Source organism: Saccopteryx leptura, chromosome 2, assembly GCF_036850995.1.
Source record: "Saccopteryx leptura isolate mSacLep1 chromosome 2, mSacLep1_pri_phased_curated, whole genome shotgun sequence".
Taxonomy (NCBI): Eukaryota; Metazoa; Chordata; class Mammalia; order Chiroptera; family Emballonuridae; genus Saccopteryx; species Saccopteryx leptura.
In genome coordinates, this window is record NC_089504.1 from 324462871 (window position 1) to 324485610 (window position 22740).

The following is a 22740-nucleotide window of genomic DNA, read 5'->3' on the forward strand; positions in this document are numbered from 1 at the left end:
GGGTGTCAGCTAGAGACTACCTTTTTCATTCATTCTAGGTAGTACTTACTATTCTGTGGGCCTGCACGGACTACTATATTTATATATCCACAGATTAGAAATAATCCCTCCACTGAGGATAAAGCTTATGACAAACTTGAAGCTGTTCTTGAACTATGCAAGAGAAAAAAAATACCTAAATTAATTTTCAACACCCAAAGCCCTGTTTATTTCCACAATGAAGTATTACAATATTTACTGTACTTCCCTCAAAATACCCCATAATCCACTTTTAAATTAAGAGAGGATTACATGTTTTCTCTCTAACTAGATTTGTCTTCAAAAGAGTGTTTTCTCAACTGCCATGAACAGTGAGACAGGTATTTTAAGGGCTATAAAACAGTAAAACTAAAATGCTTTATGAATTTCAAACTCTCAGGAAGAGGGTTGGAAATGACGCCAATATTAAACATGTCAAAGACAGAGTAGAGAGAAGAAAACACTAGGTAAAACTTGAAAACAAATGTATTATATAATTTTACAAATGAGCAGCGTGAATAAGACACTAAATATGCAAACCTTTGGTGATACACTATTTCTCAATGTCTTGTAATTGCTACATCCGTGTCTGTGTACTGACACTTCATAGGACTGACTTCCCGTGTGCCTTCTTTTTGCCCTGAGATCCTTTATATTTAATCACATTTCTCTGATTGTAGTGATTAATTCTTAACAAAACATAACTGGAGAGGTTCACAGAGTGCAGCTCTGTGTTTGTAAGTCCTGAAGGGCAAAAACAACATCATGGTCTTAGAATGATATTCATGTTCCCACTAATCATGAGCAGAAAACTACTCCAATTTAGGACAGCGATTTGATTCAAGTAGTTGTATTCAGCAATGTAAATTAGGCCACAGATAAAGCATTCTGTGTATTTTAAGCTCAAAACCATCAGTGTCACAGAGCCGAGAGGTAAACAGATGCCTGTGCGATTTCACTGGGGCGATGGCCAGATGTTCCTATTCACTGTCCTGTTGTGTGCGGTACAAACATATTGTATGTACTTTCACACTGACAGCACACATCACCCCTTTATCTAATTGAAAAGTTGAAGTGAAGGACAGTGGTTTCCTTGCCAACCTTTTCTTCTTTTTTTTTTTATTGTGTTATCTTCAAGAAAGGGTGCCCCACTATATGCCTGGAACTGAAGCACTGATCCCCCTTCAGGAAGCTTCCTTGAGTACTTTAGGTGTGATGAAATGTGTCACCTACAAACAATTTGATTCTCCAGTGTCCAGATTCCCTTTAGTTTTCGGGCTGCCCTTCCTGAGAAAGCAGTAACAGTGTAGCCGGCCTCTACAGAGGCAGCTGTCTGATGAAAAGCTGCGGGATTGGTAATCTGAGACAGGTCATTAACTTCCTCAAATGATGTCAGTTTTGAAGCAGACATAACAGCATTTGTAATTAAGTCATCTGTAATCTCATCATTTTGAAATCTGCCCAAGTACCTTTCATTTTCAAAGCCCTTGAGATGAAGACAGCTTCACCTGGTGAGGGGAGGAAGGGACTGTGGAGGCTGGTACAGGAATGCCCTAGAAACCACCGGGCGCGGCAAACGTGAGCTTGGGAAAGGACACCCAGCAGTGCACAAGCAGGACTTGTGCAGATTACAATGCTGAATTTTGCCTAATCATGGGCCTGATAAATGTTGGCTCCGCAAAATAAATTCCAAAGACTGTTAAACTGCTTCACTGTTCCAACAAGGCTAATAATCATTTCACTCCAAAGTGTCCATATAAAAACCTAAGGTCCTAAGGGATATAAATTGATTGTCAGAAAGATATGTATATTATATGCCCAGTGTATGAAAGCTAATATACACACACATATGTGTGGGTATAAAATATTGGTGTATGTATCCCTGCAGCAGTATTTATGAGAAATTCTTAATATGGAAAACAATTGATTACTTATTAGCAATTCAATAAAGAGGACCCAATTCTATGCATTTTCCTATAAGAGAAATAATTTTTAAAATTCAAGAATAGAAACAGACAATGGATTCCTGTTTTCTTTCACTCTAACAGGCCAAACATTTCAGAGTTTCACCTGAGAAAGCCATTCTTCATCTTCCTGTCCACTGTGGTCAGAAGACAGGCTGTCATAGGACCCATGCCGAGTAATGGGTCCAGGACTTCCAGGGGGAACCACTGCAGGAAAAAGAACACATATTTAAACAACTTTAATTCATGCAGTAGAAAAATAAATGTAGGCACAACCATCCTGGTTACTTTATAAGATAAAAATATGACATTTGATGCAGAAAGGTAATTCAAATAATTAATGAACAATAAAAGACTGAATTTCTTAGGAATAAGAAAGATCTTCAATTAAGACTACACATTAAAAAATATCTGCAGGAATTTGGTCATGACATATATCACTATAAAAGAAATAAACAACTAACTATACAGTAACAGCATGAGGACATTTAAGAACAGGGAAAACTCCCTTACTCGTGCACCAATGTATTTCCTAGCTTTCAGGATTTGGGACATTTAAGTCTCCTCTAATAAATAAACAAACAAAAAAAAATAATAATAATATGTTGCAGTTCCTATAATTACGGGGGGGAAATGTTTAAAACAAATGTCAAATAAGATTTTTAAAGAATCTTTCATATAAATGGAAGGTATAAAAATACATTTTTATTTTAATACTTTTTAACACTTTCATTTATCCAAAAATTTCATTTTCTTAAGACAGGCTGAGCCTCTCTTAAACAGAAGGGAATGCTCCTCAGTTATTTTTAAGCCTCTACTGGATGAGTTAAAGCTTCTCTTCAGGCACTCCCCAGAGAGCTCCGCTCTGGCCTGTGCTGGTTGATACCAACCCGCAGGAACCAGGAAAGGAAAGAAATCCACTCTGCATCTGCATGCAGAGTCCAATCCAGCGCTATGGAAGCCAGACCCCGGTTTGGGGAGACTCGTCCCTTTTAGTGCACATTCGCCTGACGCATCAATCTCCCTCCTTTTGCCCTTCCCTCCATCCTGTTTTCAGTAAACCTCTTCTTTTGAATCTCTTTCTTCTTTTGAATCTTCCTTTCTTGATTTCTATCTTGGGGGACTAGGGGGAGACATGAACCCTCTCACCGGTGACAGTAAGATATAGGCTTAAAATATAAAATACCTACTTTCTCATACAAAAAGAAAACTTTGCTCAAAGTATTATTACTTTGACTGAGTAAAGTAATAATTCAACAATGATTTACTGAGTTTCTACTATGAACCAAATGTTATCCCAATGAAACATGGTCTCTTCTTTTTAAAGTCCCATACTATTTTCTTAATTTTATTATAAAATAGACTATTTTTAGACCATTTTAATAGTTGCAACAAAACTGAGCAGAAGATACAGAGATTTCCAATATACTCTCTACTTCCACACACAGTAACAGTAAGAAAAATAAAGCAATTAAATACTGAGGGGAAGTAGAGAAGAAAAAGGTAAAAGAAGTAATAAAAATAGATGAATATTAAAGAAATGTGGAACACATAGAAAAGAATGAGAAACAGAAAATAATTTCATAATTTCCACCACCCAGAGATATGTGTATATACTTCTATGAATATCCTATTCCTTTGGCTACATTCCTATCAGTGGAATCAAAGAACTGAATGTACATATTTAAATTTCTTGATGCATGTTCCCAGAGTTATACACTTTCACTATCAGTGACTGAGAACGCTAACCTCACTGCACTTTTGCCAGCACAAGGTATCATGAAGAACTAAATCGTAGTGAAACAGATACAAATGAAGAAGACTGAGTTGACCTAGTGTAAGATTTTAGAGGACACATACTTGCAAACAACTTATCTTAACTTGCTGGGAAAGAAGAAATGGTACTGAAGCCAGTCAATTACTCATCAGAGATGGGAAAATAGTATTAAAGTGTCAGATTTGCAGGGGTGAAATCTGTTTGCTACTGGTTCTACAAAACCACACTTCTATAGTTGACAGGCATTTGGCACAAATGCAAGCATATAAGCGTAACAAATAATGTCTTGTGATTTTTGAATGATATGAAGAAAAGAACACCATAATAATTACCTAATACTTAAGCATCTTCTTGGAAATAAATTTGGTGTGTATTGCAAAACTGATAAGCAAAAGGCTCAGCTGTTCCCAAACCATGTCATTTTTTTAAATAAATAAATTTTATATTAAATTCTTAGTAGAGAACAGAGCAAGATAAACCTTCACCCCCAACCCCTAAGTATTATTCAAGAAGGTGACTAAGGACAACTATCCAGAGGTCAGGGCATACTTTGGTAAGCTGCTAAGGGGAGAAACTATTTTATTTTATTTTATTATTATTATTATTATTTTTTTACAGAGACAGAGAGAGAGTCAGAGAGAGGGATAGACAGGGACAGACAGGAACAGAGAGATGAGAAGCATCAATCATTAGTTTTTTGTTGCGCATTGCAACACCTTAGTTGTTCATTGATTGCTTTCTCATATGTGCCTTGACCGTGGGCCTTCAGCAGACCAAGTAACCCCTTGCTCGAGCCAGCGACCTTGGGTCCAAGCTGGTGAGCTTTTACTCAAACCAGATGAGCCCGCGCTCAAGCTGGCGACCTCAGGGTCTTGAACTTGGGTCCTCCGCATCCCAGTCCGATGCTCTATTGACTGCGGCACTGCCTGGTCAGGCAGATACTGAAAAGTTTTAAAGAGACATGAAAAACTATACCCTTGTGTAACAAACTAGTATCTAATTTGAATTTCTTCAAGAATATACACTGCATTTATATACGCCGATCCCAGGCTAGCAGTACCTATCGCAGAATAAGCACACCGTAAGTAATAAGGAAATGGGTGGAGTTTTGGATTCTGGACTAAGTAATGATATCAGAATGGCTAGACACTTATTTATCATCAAAACGGGATAAATTTTAAAATAATCCAGCGGAAGGGATAGGATGAAGAGTAGAATTACAGATAAAACAAGATTAGACATGAGTTGTTGAAGCTAGGTGGTAAGTATATGGAGAGAAATTCTACTATTGTATTCCAATTGTTACATTTGGAATTTTCCATAGTGAAAAGTTAAAGAAAAAGAAAAGAAAACCTTCTTCCTCCTCTCTCTCCTCCTCTTGCTCCTTCTCCTCCCAGCCTTCCTCTACTTTCCAAAGTGGCAAAAATACAAAGTATATATCTATGAAATATTAAATCTGAATCTTGAATTCTAAATACAAATTATAATTAGAGTTTCTATAACTTATATTCACTTAAAAATAGTTTTCCAATTAAGAATGCTTCAAAGTATTCAGAAGTATCACAATATAAAAATACAGGTCTGGTGAGATACTTTTTTCTAATATAAAATAAATGTCTTTTCGTCTTCCTCATGTTTCTTTGCATTTAAAATTTTCCCCAATCCAAGTAAAAAGAACATTCCATTTTTACTACCTTGGGGAAGCAATGACATCCAAGTCACAATGAAAAAAAAATAAAAAACCTTGACTCTGGGATTAAAAAAAAAAAAAGATTGAAAATATGACAAGAGCAAAAATTCCATGCTCTCTGACCAGTCAATTATCACAGGAAAGTTGTTCTGAAATTGGAACAAGAATATCGTAAACAGAAAAGGAGGAATAAAGGGTTCCCAAGGAAGGGAACTGACAAAAATTCCAGAAGGAGTTTTAGGGATGAACAGCTGTGAAAAATCATATTTTCGAGATCAAGTAGCAAGAGATCCCACATGGAGCAAGAGAAGAAGTGGTGTGCACAGAGAATATCTGTACAGCCAAGTCTGTAACAACCTCTCCAACTTCCCCATGAATCAGTCGAGAACATTACTCTGTGTCCAAGAGGAATACGAACAAGGTCCAAAAAATGTACAGGCTTTGAAGTAGAAACAAAGATGAATGCTACAGAGACCTATGTGAAGTAACAGACCAATGATCACGTAGGGAATTGAGAGACCTCTCAGTGACTACAACAAAGATAAAATATCCCCAACTCTCGCATCTCAATATCTTGCACTCTGTAAGCCCTATCAAACGTACATGCAATTTTGGAGGAGGTAATGACTGAGATTAATTTTCCCATTTTTGTTAGAATGGAGGTGCAAAAGAGAACTTAAGAGTTTATTTATAGAAAGGTGAGTTACATAACTTGCAAGTCTCAGTTTAATAACAAACATCCGTACCTTCTACCTAGAGAAAAACATTCAGTATGTTTTATGTACCAGCTATTCTTAGATTAAACCTGGAATAGGAAACGTATGGAGTTTTGAAACAAAAATATCTGCCATGTTCCATCCCTACTAGTAAAATAATTGAAAACAAGCCTACCCATCTAACTGAAAAAGATACACCGTCAATATATTTTAGAGAATACAACCTCAAAAGTACTGCCTCTACACAGGCATTTGATACGTATAGATCAACAAGCAAGGGCAGGACGAGCAGGTTATTATGAGGTAACTGTGAGCCACTCTGTTTATTGTGACTAAGGAAAGCAGATCATGCTCCTAGTTAACTAAATAAAAGCTAAAAAAAAATCACTAAGTGTATTTTGCTGTCTTACAGTGATATATGGGTGTGTGTGTGTTTGTTTCTATATATATTTTATGTGTTTATGTGCAAAGCAAACAACAAATCTGCTCCAGTGTCAACCTTTCTTCTGCACCATAATGTAAGGACCAATGGGTATAAAATTTTTTTATAAATACTCCACATAAAATAAAGCAGTTATGAATAAGAGGAAGATAAAAACATTGATATAGATGCTGTTATAACTATAGGTACAGCCCTGACTGGATAGCTCGGTTGGTTAGAGCATTGTCCCAAAGCACAAAGGTTGCTGGTTTGATCACCAGTCAGTGTACATACAGGAATGAATCAATGTTCCTGTTTCTCTCTCCCTTCCTCTCTCACTAAAATCAATCAATAAAAAAAAAAAATTATTTTAAACTATAGATACAAAGTACTAAGCTATTCAAACAATAAATTAAAGAGCTATAAGCATTGTACTAACAGACACTGAAAGTGACTCTGGCCCTGACTGGGTAGCTCAGTTGGTTAGAGTATCACACCAATATGCCAAGATTGTAGATTGAATCCCCTCTCTAAAATCAATCAATAAAATTAATCAATCGATCAATAATTTTTTTTAAAACAGGAAGTGCCTCTGAAGTCTCTTTTATAACATGGGTTAATGGGATGAATATAGATTAATACTTGTTGGTTAGGATATGCAGGTTTGAACCAAGGTTCCAAGAATGAGTTATTATTAGCCCTGGAGAAATTTTAACCTGTTAACATTTAAGGGTGTTTTCTCAAAAACAGTAACAGTATAGCCTCAATTTAAAGGCCTTGAATTCATCCTAAAATACCCAAAATTTAACAGCTAGCTCTCAGTAACTTAAGTTCATCTGCAACAAATCTAGTCTTCTGGTCAGAAAACAGAAGGTAAGCTTTTAATCATTAGTGTAATGAATATACCATATATTGGAGCAGGTAATTACTTTTCTTAGTGTATTCGACATGGTTTAGGTATTCAGGGGGAAAAATCTTCCAACTATGGAGTTTACAACAGGGTACATATAGGGTCTAGGTGTTCCATTAAGATGAAAGAATAAGAAAAATAATTACTTGGTCCCAGTACCATTTGCTTTTAAAGCAATGAAAGAAAAAAGATTTGACAATGCATATCAAAGTTAAAAGGCTAACCACATATGGATTATAAGCATCCTTTTTACATAAGTGAACACAAAACATAATATTGGACACAGGGCAGTAAGTACTAAGTTTATAAATCTAAGGAAGGAAAAATCCATTGGGTTCTATTCTGTTCTTGTTCTAGTTTTCCCTACATTTCTTGAATGCCCAGTAATAAATTCTCGTAGCTGGAGCTCTGAAGGCTCAGAGGACACAGCTAATGAAGCACAGGCCTTGCTGCTAGTGAATGCCACGCTCCCAACTGTAGGAGACTGTATAAAGCTACTCTACTGGAATGACTCTCAGTGCTACTGAAACAGGAAGTCTGCTTCCCAAATGGGGGTCTGGGGGGCGCCGATCCAAATGCTATCTAGTTATACATAACCAATCTAAGAGTGCATATCAAATATACTTAAATTAAAAAATAGAGCTCTTGGCTCTAGCTCCTGTTGAAAAAACCCTAAATACATTCCTATGCTAAATATCTAGATCTAGAAAGAAACTTAAGAGAGTATTTTGATATGAAGAAACAAAGATGGATCTAAAGGTTTTTAACTGGAGAAGTGAGTGTGAGCAGGGTCATACTGGCAGCTGGGTGGGCAGTGGAAGAAAGTTCACTTCGGATTCAGGACCAGACACAGCTTTTGTTTCCCCTTATGCTGTATCATGTCCTCGCCAACCCTCGGCAAGCAATAAACCTCTTACCATGCTGAAGTCTTTAGTGGAGACCTGAGAGGTGAATAATGTTGTGCCAGCATGATTCAGTTCTTTAGGTTATTTTGGGGAACATGTTGCCTTTTTCTAGCAACAGAGAAATTTGTGAGTTAAATGACATCATGCTGACTTGAATGAAACAGCTCAGGCTCAAAGTTCACCCAAAGGCCAATAGTGATAAACTCTCATCCAAGGACAAACTTCAATATATTTTTGGTGCTTATTAAAAACAGCATTTATATAGCAGCCATACAATCAGAGAGGGCTCTTTACCAAACTCTGTTTCTGATCAGAAAGCACTCAAGATCTGAGGGAAAAATCCTGCTTGGGAATGTAGTTTCTTAGTACAGACATGAAATTTGCCTTTTAAAAAAGAAAGACTCAAAAGACCATCCAAAAGCAAAATGGTCTAAGGCATTTCCAATGAGCAAGCAACTCACAAAAGAGGAAATACAACAGCCAACAAACATACGTACGTGGTAGTAATCAGAGATTTGCTAATTTAAAGTTATGCTTTCATATTATCAAACTGACAAAAATTAAACCCTGGCCTTTTAAAAATAATGTTTTGAAAAGTGAGAAGGCTCTCAGTAAAAAATAACACACCTAACTACCTTAAGATATGGATTATTATTATTAAGGGACTGACTCTTATTTCTACTGAAGTCTAGAAAGAAGTTTCTTCTCTGATTTATAAATGTTTCCACTTAAATGTAAAAGAATCCACTGACTTAACGTACAGTGTAGTTGAGCACTACGTATTGTGGGCTATTCATTTTATTAGGAGCCATTTCTTGTACCAGTGCAATAACAGTTGAAGTGTTACAATCCATAAAAGGGAACCCGCTTTACCTACGTTATATGAAGTTAATCAATGCTCTTCCTTGCACCCTGACCCTGCAGTACCATAGATGTTTTCTAATTAACAAACTTTTCTAACAGTCAGTCATTGTACATTTCTGGTTTCATTTTTATTCCACATTCCCAGAAGAACAGTCACAGGCAATATATAATTAGAAAAATAACATAGCTTCATTGCCTGTGAGGATAGATTTCACTGAATCACTGAACACTGGGTGCATCTCCTCCCCAGGCCCCAGCTCTGCCTCCTTTTCCCTACCCCCCAGGTATCAGGGAATATTCTCACAGAAGACAAAAGCCAAGGAGCTTTCATTTGTTATTCCAAACATTTCTCCGATTTTATTTGACATTTAGTATCTGGACAAGTTATACCTGGAGGTAGTTGGGAGGTGCCGCAATGCAGTCTGGCTCCTCATCATAACCCCAAATATCCTAAAACATAATGGGCTTCATGCTATTCACAAGATCACTTACTCCACTAAAAATTTCAGACTGTCACGACATACTTCTGAGAACTGAACAGACTGAAACAATCCTTTCAAAACATTTTCAATTAAGGACAAGGTGGAGTTTATTTACCAGCAAAGATGTACACAATGCTTATTTGATGTGTAGTATAGCAACTCAATTCATAGTACAACTATATTATATACATTAAAACAATAGCAGGATTGTTAAAAAACTAAGTCCACCTTAGAATTTTAAAGGATCATATTATAACTGTATAATACCTACCTTCCTTGTAGATTATGGCTAACAACTTGGTCTTACCATAGTTTATCTAAACTACTCAGGCATATAAGTCTAAATAGGCACAAACGTATTCTTATCAAAGCTCAATGTCAGTTACAACAGTGCTTCCAGAAAGTGGACAATGATGGCTGAGGACATGAATAGCTATTTTCCATTAACCATTCTTTGGTCTCTTTTAAATTGTGTACTCCACATACTTGTCTAAAAATTCACGTTTATAAAAAATTGGGAAGAAAGCACACTAAAATTGATATGAGTGCAGTCAATCCAGAAGTCAAAAAACTAAGAACTCAGATGCATATCAATGAGTGAAGGAAACCAATTCAGGAAACAAAGCTGTGCTTACTGCATATCCAGTCAGGCCTATCCCCCCTATTTTCTTAGGTTTAGTGGGTTTAAGGGGGGGGGGGTTGGAAGTGCTTTTTACAAACTCACTCATAGACTGTATATCCATTTATCATTGCCTCCATATTTATACACACATATCAAATACATGGCCAGCTTTTAGCAATGGCTCAAGTATACATGGTAGTTTATATTTTTGTTGAGGAAAATGACTATTTGCTGAAAGTAGAAGCTCTCCTACAGCTGACTATATGCAGGTATATGAGCTGTAACCCTTCAATAGTGGCAACTGTAGTCTCACAGATAACCCTGCAGACTCGATGCATTTCATTCAGGAATAATCAATTCTCCATTCTAATTTCAAGGAACACTCTAAAATACAATACCCTCTAAAAGAGACGAAGGTGAGTAGAGGATATACAGGAACTATTGTGAATTGATGCCCTAAAGGTAAGAAATCACTGTTCCAGGTCGTTAAACTGCATTCAGTCATCAATGTATCAGTTTGTGCAAGTAGACAATAAGCCAGTTCTTGCAAACTTTTTGTTCTTGATCCCACCCTCCTACAATGACATAGCTGAAGTGCAAAGAGTCTGATGTACTCAGGGCAGCCTCCAGAGTAAAGTCTGACCAACAAAAATAAAGGGGAGAGAATTGTTTATAAATGGAAAAATGGCAAAAATCATTTCTTGCAAAGAGTTAATGCAGCTTCTTCCATGCTCCACTTATTCATTATCTAGTTACATACCAAATAAGTCTAGATCATTATACAGCAGGAAGAATTAAGTGCAGCCTTTCTCCTGCCTAAGCAAAAGAGGCAAAGTTCTCTTGGCATGGAAAGTTAAAAGCTTTTAGACGTAGAAGAAGACATCAACATTTCCAACCTATACTTAAGAACATATTATAAAATCTTTCTAAATAATCATTGAGGATTCATAATAGGTTCCTAATATAGTAAAAAAAAAACTAAATGATCAAAACTTGCCTCTAAATAAATCAGAAAACTCATAGAACCAAGAAGACAGAGGAAAGAAAGAGAAAATATCAGCCCACAAGCACTGTAGGTTTTTCTCTCTCCAAATACAAGAAAACGTTTTCCGAGGCTTGTTCTCCCCTCACCTGACCCACAATGTCAAACTACCAGAAAGAGTGATCTCCACAGGTCTTTGGACTGGGCCACCTATACATTATGTACTGATCTCAGCCAAAAGACTGAGAAGCGACCACCTATATATTATGTAATGCCGTGGCAGTTACATTTTTTTAAGTCTTTATTATTAGATGTATATTAAAATCTTCAGGTATAAAGATATAACAGCAGGTGGTTTTCTCATAATATTTACCGGTCATGCATTAAAGAGAGACAGAGACAGAAAGGGAGTGATTTTAAGGGAACAGAAGAAACAAGAGTGGCAGAACATTTTAAATTGTTTAAGCTGGGTATTAGGCAGCTTTGTTATACTATTCACAGAAATTCTGTGTATGTTTGAACAGTCCTGTAATAAAACATTTTAAAAAGATTGTTGCATGAATATCTGGAAAAAAAAAACTGAACAAAAAACAAACCAGTAGCCTCAAAATAGTCCTTCTAAACCTCAGCTCTGACCCAGACTTGACATCATAGAAGGGTGGTTCTGATGCTCTTCATGTGCTCTTAAAATACAAAGAAAGCATAGTAGGAAAGGCAAGAAACTGATGTTATAGAGGCAATGAAGGCCATTCAGTGTTTCTTGTTTCTCAACCACGTTCCACAAAATCACACGGCAAAAAGCCTCCTGTCATATGACAACAATAAGGAGAACACATTCAAACTGCAGAGAGACAATCTGTGGCATTCACCCACCTCCCTTATGCCTCGGTCACTGGGTTGGTTACCTTCAGTAAGAAAGATCATGAGAAAAAAAAAAATTTTTAAAGGAGAATTTCAGTAATGATAGAAGGTAATGAACAATCAAAACAAAAGTAAAGTTTTTGCCTTAAATATGATAATTATAGCAATGCAAGTGCAGGATGGACTAAGAGAGATGCAGTTAAGATTTGAGCAGAGCCCTGGCTGGGTGGCTCAGTGGTAGAGTGTTAGCCCAGTGTGTGGATGTCCCAGGTTTGATCCCTGGTCAGGGCACACAGGAGAGGTGACCATCTGCTTCTCCACCCCTTTCCCCCCTCTCTTTCTATCTCTCTGTCTCTGTCTCCTTCAGCCATTGCTCGAATGCTTCCAGCCGAATTGGCCCCAGGCTCTGAGGATGGTTCCTTGGCCTCGCTTCAGGTGCTAAAATAGTTCAGTTGCCGAGCAACAGAGCAGTTGCTCTATGCCGGGCAGAGCATAGCCCCCTAGTGGGCTTGCCCGGTGGATCCCGGTTAGTTGGGGTGCATGCTGGAGTCTGTCTCTGCCTCCCTGCCTCTCACATAATAAAAGACAAAAAAAAAAAATTGAGCAGAAAGGATGAACTACAACATTTCCCAGGTATTCTCTACTTTTCTTAAATAATAATAAAATCCCATTATTCAGTCAGGAGAGCCTGAAACATATAACACAGCAGACATTATCTTTTGTTATTTAAGGAACAGTGCCTAGGAGCAACCCTTCTATTAATGGCAAAGAGGTGTAGGTACACATATAAGCAGCACTACCATAAAGTAGAAAATTTTCTTTTAACAAAATCCATATTTATATAATTATATTTCCTATGGTAGTGAGTGGCTATAATTAATGGATTTCCCTCCTTCTCCTAATGTAGCCATTTGTCAATTCAAATACGGAATGTCCAATCAATTTTGATGTATTTAGTAAGCAATTTGTCAAATGGTGCTATAATTCAGTTAATATATTAATTCTTGTCATGCAGAGAGTTCTGACAACTATACGGTTTTCTATAACTGGTCTGGAGAGAAAAACCTGTGCTGGGACTCAAAGGCCCCTCTGTGGAGATAACACCTTCATGCCCCAATACCTGCGAGTATGCCCTGGTACAACCCTTACAGCAAAAGTACTTTTCTGCATTAAAGACACGTGGGTTCTACTGGACAGTGTGGCTAGGTTTCTCTGTATCCCTTTATGTCTCAGATATTTTTAATAAAGTGAGCAAGTCAATGCATGCGACGCTAAATACAAAATACACAAGCTACAAAGAGAGAAAGAAGGCTTAACTAATTAAGTGTATGCAGGTTAAACTTAAATAGCACTTTTATAAACATGTCTCCTCTTTTCAAAGTTTCTTCATATATAAACTGCTAAAGAAGTGCCTCTCAATCTTATTCATTTCCTGTCCTAAAATACTTCAGGTAGATGATTGACCCCTATCAGTACTTCACACAGGCACTGACCTAAGGCCACACAGTCAGCAGCTGGTAGCCCAGACACCCGGAAGGCTGACCTTCAGTTTATACAGAGTGAAGCTCTGGACAGAAGGTTTTACTTTGTAAATACGTTTCAACCACTAATCACTATGCTATCTCCAACTTTTCCCAAGACTATCTACACATTGGGAAATGTGTAGACAGAACCATGAGATGTGCCAAACTTTCTGGTAGGTGGTCCAAATTTGTATCACCGAAGAAATCCAGACTATAGTAACCAAGAAAGGGTCGAGTCTTTTCCCAAACTTCTCACTTGCAGATTCCATCCCCACCAGATTGCGCAGAGCAGAGGACTAGCAGACAGGTTTCTAACACGGCAAAGATAACCTCCGGAGTCTCCCTGGGTACATTCAGCAATCCCTTTCCAAAGATGCGGGCACTCCACTCACTGTTTCCAAATGTGTCTGTATTTTCCTATCATGAACTACAAAAGTAGAGATGAAGGCAAATCCTTTCTAGGAAACAAAACTGCAAGAAAACGGCAAAACATTTTTTTAATTAGAAGAAAAAGAAAGCAAGAGAAAAGGAATGCCACATTCATCATCCAGACGGTAGGCTCCCCTTAGCCCTTGTATGAACAAGGCAAGAGCAAAGAAAAAAAAAAACTGCCAGAATGATTTGGCACAAGGCTGTATATTTAAAATCCTGCAATGTGTATAGTCCTCCAGACTACCAGACGTCCTATTGTTTCATGGGTCTGCTGAGAAGGTGCCCTGTGTGTCAGAAAAGCACACTGAATATTTTTCAATGACCTAGGGGGCAGAGGTCACTTATTATAAACGGATAATGAGACCTAATGCAGTGTTCTGAGTATGGACAAAGAAAGGGTCTATCCATAGCCCCTGGTGGATTGGTCATTCAGGCTTTTATTTCCTCTGCACACTTAATGGAGTCAAACAATTGACAGAAATTCTATAGAGAAGGCTGAAACTGAGAGAAACAACTGTATTCTAACTCTGATAGACAGATACAAACAGTGACTCTGAAATGGCGCCAGAACTCCGGTTCCCACTAACAGAGCAGACAGCTGTAGCCATCTCCCTAAGTTCCCACTTAGTTGTTATCAATTAACCTTCCTGATGGCACATAAAACCACAAGCTCCTACCAATATCCACCCATTCCAGTGTCACAGGTAAGCAGACACAGACCATTCAGTTTTAGCTCCTTATTTTTGGAGAAAAGGACAAAGAGGCATCCCTGTACCCTCCAATCCATATCCCCCCTACACAGTTGACAAAATACATACTCAGGGATATTAGTCTCTTTATGTAAGAACTTTAAATTCAGGTAAGACAGGGTGAATCATATTAGAAGCAAAGGTACTTATGGACTAGAACAGGGGTCGGGAACCTTTTTGGCTGAGAGAGCCATGAACGCCACATATTTTAAAATGTAATTCCGTGAGAGCCATACAACGACCAGTGTACCTTATGCATTATCCAATAAAAATTTGGTGGTGTCCCAGAAGACAGCTGTGATTGGCTCCAGCCACCCACAACCATGAACATGAACGGTAGGAAATGAATGGATTGTAATACATGAGAATGTTTTATATTTTTAATGTTATTTTTTTTAATTAAAGATTTGTCTGCGAGCCAGATGTAGCCATCAAAAGAGCCACATCTGGCTCGTGAGCCATAGGTTCTCGACCCCTGGACTAGAAGCTTCATACAAATAGATGAGATTTCTTTAATCTTTAATCTATCAGAATCAGTGTTTTATTCCAGTCAAATCTGCCAATCCAATGGCAAGAAACAGTGAATCAATAAAAAAGAATGTATACTCTCAGCCCTGGCCAGTTGGCTCAGTGGTAGAGCATCGGCCTGGCATGCAGGAGTCCCAGGTTCGATTCCCAGCCAGGGCACACAGGAGAAGCGCTCATCTGCTTCTCCACCCCTCCCCCTCTCCTTCCTCTCTGTCTCTCTCTTCCCCTCCTGCAGCCAAGGCTCCACTGGAGCAAAGTTTGCCCGGGCGCTGAGGATGGCTCTGTGGCCTCTGCCTCAGGCACTAGAATGGCTCTGATTGCGGCAGAGCGATGCCCCAAGATGGGCAGAGCGTCGCCCCCTGGTGGGCATGCCGGGTGGATCCTGGTTGGGCGCATGCGGGAGTCTGACTGCCTCCCCGTTTCCAGCTTCAGAAAAATACAAAAAAAAAAAAAAAAAAGAATGTATACTCTCAATTGTACTTAAAAAAAAAGGTAGGTCATAAAACAACCTAAAGAAACATTAAGCACCTGACTAGGTGGTACACAATGGTTAGAGCGTCAAACTGGGACACAGAGGCCCCAGGTTCAAAACCCCAAGGTTGCCAGTTAAAGCATGGGCTCATCCGGCTACAGTGTGGGCTCATCAGCTTGAGTGTAGGGTCAATGGATTGAGCGTGGGATCATAGACATGACACCATGGTCACTAGCTTGAGCCCAAAGGTCACTGGCTTGAAGCCCAAGGTCGCTGGCTGGAGCAAAAGGTCACTTGGTCTGCTGTAGCCCCCCAGTCAAGGCACATATGAGAACGCAATCAATGAACTAAGGTGCCGCAATGAAGAATTGATACGTCTCATCTCCCTCCTTCCTGTCTTTTCTGTCCCTATCTGACCCTCTCTCTGTCCCTCTTGCTATTAAAAAAAAAAAAGCTACTTACATCACCAGAATTTTGTAAAATAAAATAAATTTAAAAGTACAAAAACAGGTAGTTGTATTTGTTCCATTTTAATTTTAAGAACAATTGGGACAAGAAGTGGTTTGACATATAAATTATTATTTCCAAACAAAATATTAGAAAATCATACTTTAGTAAGTATTAAAACAAGTAGAAGAAAGGCAAAGATTTACATTATATTGTAATAGAAAGGACTTTTGATGTGGAAACATCTCAATAAATCAGCAATGACAAATATACCCAACAAACTACTCCATAGGTGTGAAGATCTCTGTAAAGATACGGGTATCAATAAGAAGTACCTATCTCATAAGCACAAAGTGAAAGAAGAAGGGAAAATGGGGAATTTAATCCAAACTTTTCAATCCATCATTTATAAAGCTTGCAGACTGCTGATAGTACTTTCATTTAACTATATGACATCTTTTCATTGAGAAAGAAAATATACTTGTTTTCATAATGTTTCCCAAGTTTACAACATATATATGGCTAAATTAACGGTCAATATGTCTCAAACTTTTAGTCTTTTGAAGAAAAACATCCTTCACTTCACTAAAATCATTTCCCTATGGAAAGACATGTGTCAGTTGATAAAATTAAATATAAAAAAGAAAAACTATCAAATGTACTTTAGTCGGAAGTGGTTTCTGAACTACCTCAGATATTTAGAGCTGGATAGAGCAGGAGGACACACCCAAAGGCCAACAATAGACTATAAATACTCTTTAAATAAGTCCTACATTACAAGTTTCCTCTGCTAGAGCAAAACATTTCATTCTTCCCCTTCCACCCTTACCCACTCTTGGGCAAATATTTATTATGGACAATGCAAGGAAATATTGTTGAGTGCCTCCATCACTCTTGGTACATACCACAACAGCGATGCAATCCAGGATGTTAGGTTAAATCTCATGTGACGTTCAAAGGAGAAAAGCTCAGCAAACTGCTGCATATCTAATTGCTTTTCCAGGTTACTGACAATGACCATGACAGAAAAGATGATTTTGTTCTCCTTTTTGTATCCGAGTGTTCAAAACATAGCACCATTACATTGTAAAACCAATAAAACAATAGGATAGTAAAATATTCTAAAATGACTCAATTCTAAACCCAAAAGTTTGACTTTATGTTACAAGGGAAAATATTTGCTATTTCTATTCTCATTATTGTAGCTGGTAGGCTACCAGCGCAAGACTTACTTGGGAATCAAGATGTCTAGAATCAAACATTAACTATGCTGATGATTTGTGATTTTTGTACTTCTGTATGTAAGACAAATCTCAATACCAATTTTAGGTACATGCTACCGCACTATACATAAAGACTAAAAAGTGCTAGTGAAATCCAAGAGGTTAGTAAAGCAAATACTTTTTAAAAAGGAGATATATCAATAGACAGCCCAGGTATTCAAAAGAAAACCAGAACCTATTTCTTGTTGGTATTAATAAAAACTAAGATTTTAAAATTATATATATATATATACTATATATATATAAATAAAATTAAGTTGGGTTGATCTGAAACAATAATGAAATGACATGAAAATACTCATAATTTTTACTGGTAACAAAGTTGGAAGTATACTGATACTATTGTGGTTTGTTTCCTACATTTACAATTAAAGGAATGCTCTAGTTCAGAGATTAGCAAAAATAAAAATGTCATTTTTCTCGTAAAAAAAAAGAGTTAACATTTTTTGTCAAAGCAACACTAATACTTCAAAGTGAGGTTCCAGTTGGAGTTTTTAGAATTATTGTCTTCTTACATGTCATGCTGCCTAGGGTATCATAATGGAACCTCATCTTTTCTCTCTACGTTCTCTCAGGGATCAACTTACTTCATAAAAAGCTTACATCAATTACCAATTATATACCATGCCCAAAATATCTCAGAAGGGAGCTCAAATCTATAAACAGACATAGAGAAGTTTTGGGGTTATTGCCAAGATCCTACTGAACATTACCACCAGAGTATATAATACAAGCACCAAAAGAGGTGAAACACTGCTATCACCAAGCCTCTCTCCTACTCCAGAGAACCTATTTCTCTTAATGTTCTAATGAATCCTATTCCAAGCCAGTCATCCTTTCCCTCTCACTTTTCCTCTGTCACCTATTTTATCCCAAATCTTATAGATGCAACCTGCTCAATTTCTCTGAAATTCAGCCATTTTTCTCCTTCCCCAATGAAAATATTTTCACTAATAAATAATTACTTAGATCTTTGAATTTCTATACCAGTTAATTAGTGCTATTAACAGAGCACTTATAAAAATGTATTGTATTATAAATACTCACATATATGTTCCTTATTTGTATGTATGTTAATTAGTCAAAAGTAAAGTAAAAACAACAGGTATAAGATCAAGATAATACAGAGCCTGACAAGGTGGTGGTGTAGTGGATAGAGCATCTGACTGGGATGCGGAGGACGCAAGTTTGAAACCCCAAGGTCGCCAGCTTGAGCATGGGATCATCTTGTTTGAGCAAAGCTCACCAGCTTGAGCCCAGGGTCGCTGGCTTGAGCAAGGTGTTACTCAGTCTGTTGTAACCCCCTGGTCAAGGCACATATGAGAAAGCAATCAATGAAGAACTAAGGTGCCGCAATGAAGAATTGAAGCTTCTCATCTCTCTCCCTTCCTGTCTGTCTGTCCCTATCTGTCCCTCTCTCTGTCTCTGTCACACACACACACAAAAGATAATATATAGAATTTAAGCACCTGAAGTTTAAAAAATAATTATGATCACACACTTCCACTACTGGGCACATAAAAAAGACAGATTTATAGTGAGTTATCTCAATTGATTGTTCACAGTCAGTTACAGATTGAACTCCTCCTTCTACTTTTTCCCCCCTTCTCACTACCCCACTTGACTAGTCTTAGTAAACAAATTTTAAAAAAAAGAAAAAAAAAGACAGATTTATATTATCTCTTCAAATAACTAAATTAGCCCTAAGCAAAAAGCTGTTATGACCCTGAATAACAAAGCTTAAAAAATAAGCATAGAGCCTGACCAGGCAGTGGTGCAGTGGATAGAGTGTCGGACTGGGATGCCAAGGACCCAGGTTCGAGACCCCGAGGTCGCCAGCTTGAGCGCAGGCTCATCTGGTTTGAGCAAAACTCACCAGCTTGGACCCAAGGTCGCTGGCTCCAGCAAGGGGTTACTCGGTCTGCTGAAGGCCCACGGTCAAGGCACATATGAGAAAGCAATCAATGAACAATTAAGGTGTCGCAAAGCGCAACGAAAAACTAATGATTGATGCTTCTCATCTCTCTGTTCCTGTCTGTCCCTGTCTATCCCTCTCTCTGACTCTCTCTCTGTCTCTGAAAAAAATAAAATAAAATAAAATAAGCATAGAAAAAAAATCACATTTATTACAATTAACTTGAGTGCATCCTATGAATACAGAACAATCCACCACTCAAAAACATGATACAGAGAATGACCAGCATCCTTTCAAAAATCATTAGGCACATAAAGAAGGTTGACAACACAACACATACTAAAGAGAAAAATAAACCAATATAAAAATGCCCAAAGAAATATCAGGGTAAAAATAATTAGCACACAGAACTCTAAAACATCTATCATAAAATAAATGTTCCATATGTTCGAACACTGGCATAATAAGAAAAGAAGAAGGGAAAAAAAAGAATTTTAAAAATTAAAGAATCAGTGAGGTTGGAAAATATCAGGTGATCAACATACATTATAATTCGTCACAAAAGAAAGTGACTGACAGAAAAAATATTTGAAGATATAATTGCATAAAAGTTTCAAATTTGATGAAAACCATAAATCCATAGATGCAGGAATCGCATAAGCCTCAAGCAGAAGAAAACCAGAACATGTGGCTTAACTAATGTTTTTCTATTTTTCTACATTTCTATTGTTTTCAATTTCTCTGATTTCTTCTCTGACCTTTATTATTTCCTTTCTTTGCTTTAATATGCTCAACTTTTTCTAGTTTCAGAATGTAGAAGCTGAGGTAATTGATTTCAGAACTTTCTCTTTTAGAAAACAGGTATTTAGTCCTATATAATTCCCCTTGAGTAATGATTAAGGACCGTCCCACAAATATTCTACTTTTATTTACACACTTTATTTTAGAATGATTATAGATTCTTAAGAAGTTGCAAAATAGTACACAGAGGTCTTTTATACCCTTTACCTAGTTTCAAAACCCAGAAACTGCCACTATACAATCCACAGACCTTATTCAGATTTCTTTCAGATTTACAAATACCTTTATAATACTACAAATATTTTATATACATAAATTTTGTGTGACCAAGAGTGTGTTTGTGTATAGCTCAATTCAATTTCATCACTTGTTAATTTGTGTAGCCCCTACTACAATCAAGATACAGAATTCTTCCCTTACCACAAAGATCTACCTCGCCCTTGAGAGTCACATTCAGCATTCTCCTACTACTCCGTCAATAAGATCTGATCAACACTCATCTCTATAAGTTTGTCATTTTGAGACTATTCTATAAATAGAATCCTTCTTTGCCTCTAGGTGCTTTTAAGATTCTTACTGTGCAGAACTTGAGATTGGCTTTTTTCACTTGGCATAACATCCATGAGATTCATCTATCTTCTTGCATGTATTTATACTTCAATCAACTTCTCTTTTTGCTAAAGAATATTCTAAGATATGATTTGTTATTTTTTATTTCATTCACTTCAAAATAATTTCTAATTTCGCTTCTGATTTCTTCTGTGAACCATGTATGGTTTAGAAGTATACTGTTTAGTTTCTAAATATTTGTGGATTTTCCATAGATCTGTTTATTATTCATGTCTTATTTAATTCCTCTGTAGTCAGAGAATATACTTTATATGACTTGGAAGATTTTAAATTCTGAGACTTGTTTTATGGCCCAGAAGATGGCCTACATTGGTCAGTGTTCCCTGTGCACTTGTAAAGAATGTGTGTTCTACTGTTGTTGGATAAAGTCTTCTACTTAATCTGATATTAATGTAGTAACTCAGGGTGTAAAGTATAAATTATATATTTCTCCCAGGCAGCATATAGGTGAGAGCTTGTATTTTTATACAATTAGACTGTCTCTGAATTTTTATTAGGATATTTAGATAATTTATACTTGAGTATTTTTAATGAGTAATGATATGCTTAGGGGTCACATCACCTTGCTTGTTTTCATTTTATTTCCTTTTTTGCTGTAGATTGCTTTTGATTGCATTATGCACAGCTTGAACATCACAGTTTCCCTTTAAGTGATATTATAACACTCACATATACTATAAAAACCTTGAAATAATAATGTCCCATTTCCCACACTCCTGGCTTTTATGCTACTGTTGTTACTGTGTTTGTGTGTGTGTACCACATCTGCACACATACACATGCATTTTTTAGTATGTAATATTTTTATTTTATTTTATTTACAGAGACAGAGAGCGAGTCAGAGAGAGGGATAGACAGGGACAGACAGACAGGAACGGAGAGAGATGAAAAGCATCAATCATTAGTTTTCCATTGCGCGTTGCAACACCTTAGTTGTTCATTGATTGCTTTCTCATATGTGCCTTGACCATGGGCCTTCAGCAGACCGAGTAACCCCTTGAAGGAGCCAGCGACCTTGGGTTTAAGCTGGTGAGCTTTTGCTCAAACCAGATGAGCCCGCGCTCAAGCTGGTGACCTCAGGGTCTCGAACCTGGGTCCTCTGCATCCCAGTTCGATGCTCTATCCACTGCGCCACTGCCTGGTCAGGCTGTAACATTTTTATTTTAAGATTTTTTATTTTATTGATTTTAGAGAAAGGAGAGAGAGAAAAGAGAGTGACTGAGTCTGGGGACAGGGAGAGGAGTGGGAAGCATCAATTCATCATTGCTTTGGGTATGCCTTGACCTGGCAACTCCAGGGTTTTGAACCAGTGACCTCAGCATTCCAGTCAATGCTCTATCCACTGTGCTACCACAGGTCAGGCAACTATGGCTACTTTGATGATTTTTCTCTTTCTAAATGATTTTGAGCAGTTTGATAATGATGTACATGGCTACAATTTCTTTGTGTCCCATGTCTTTTGGGATTTACTGGGTTTTTTTGATATGTGGGTTATTATCTTCTGTCTCACCAAGTATCCTGATTCAGAGAATCTGATTTCAACTAATATTATCCTTGTTCAATAAAACCTTTTTTTTTTCTTTTTGTGTAGCTATTACATCTAGATTTTCATATCTAGAACTGAGTCTTTTTTTTAATATTTAATTTTTTCTTTTATTAATTTTTAGAGAGGAGAGAGAGTGAGAGTGAGAGAGAGAGAGAGAGAGAGAGAGAGAAGGGGGAGGGAGGAGCAGGAAGCATCAACTACC

General features: G+C 37.3%; 1 protein-coding gene across 6 annotated transcripts in view; it reads right to left on the bottom strand.

Moving 5' to 3' along the window:
* BCAS3 (BCAS3 microtubule associated cell migration factor) overlaps nt 1–22740 on the bottom strand; it is a 614901-nt gene that overhangs the window by 303709 nt on the left and 288452 nt on the right. For all 6 annotated transcript variants that reach the window (XM_066363166.1, XM_066363167.1, XM_066363164.1 and 3 more), the window contains one exon: nt 2089–2189. In XM_066363166.1, the coding sequence (XP_066219263.1) occupies nt 2089–2189 (101 nt within the window). The remainder of the gene's footprint in view (nt 1–2088; nt 2190–22740) is intronic.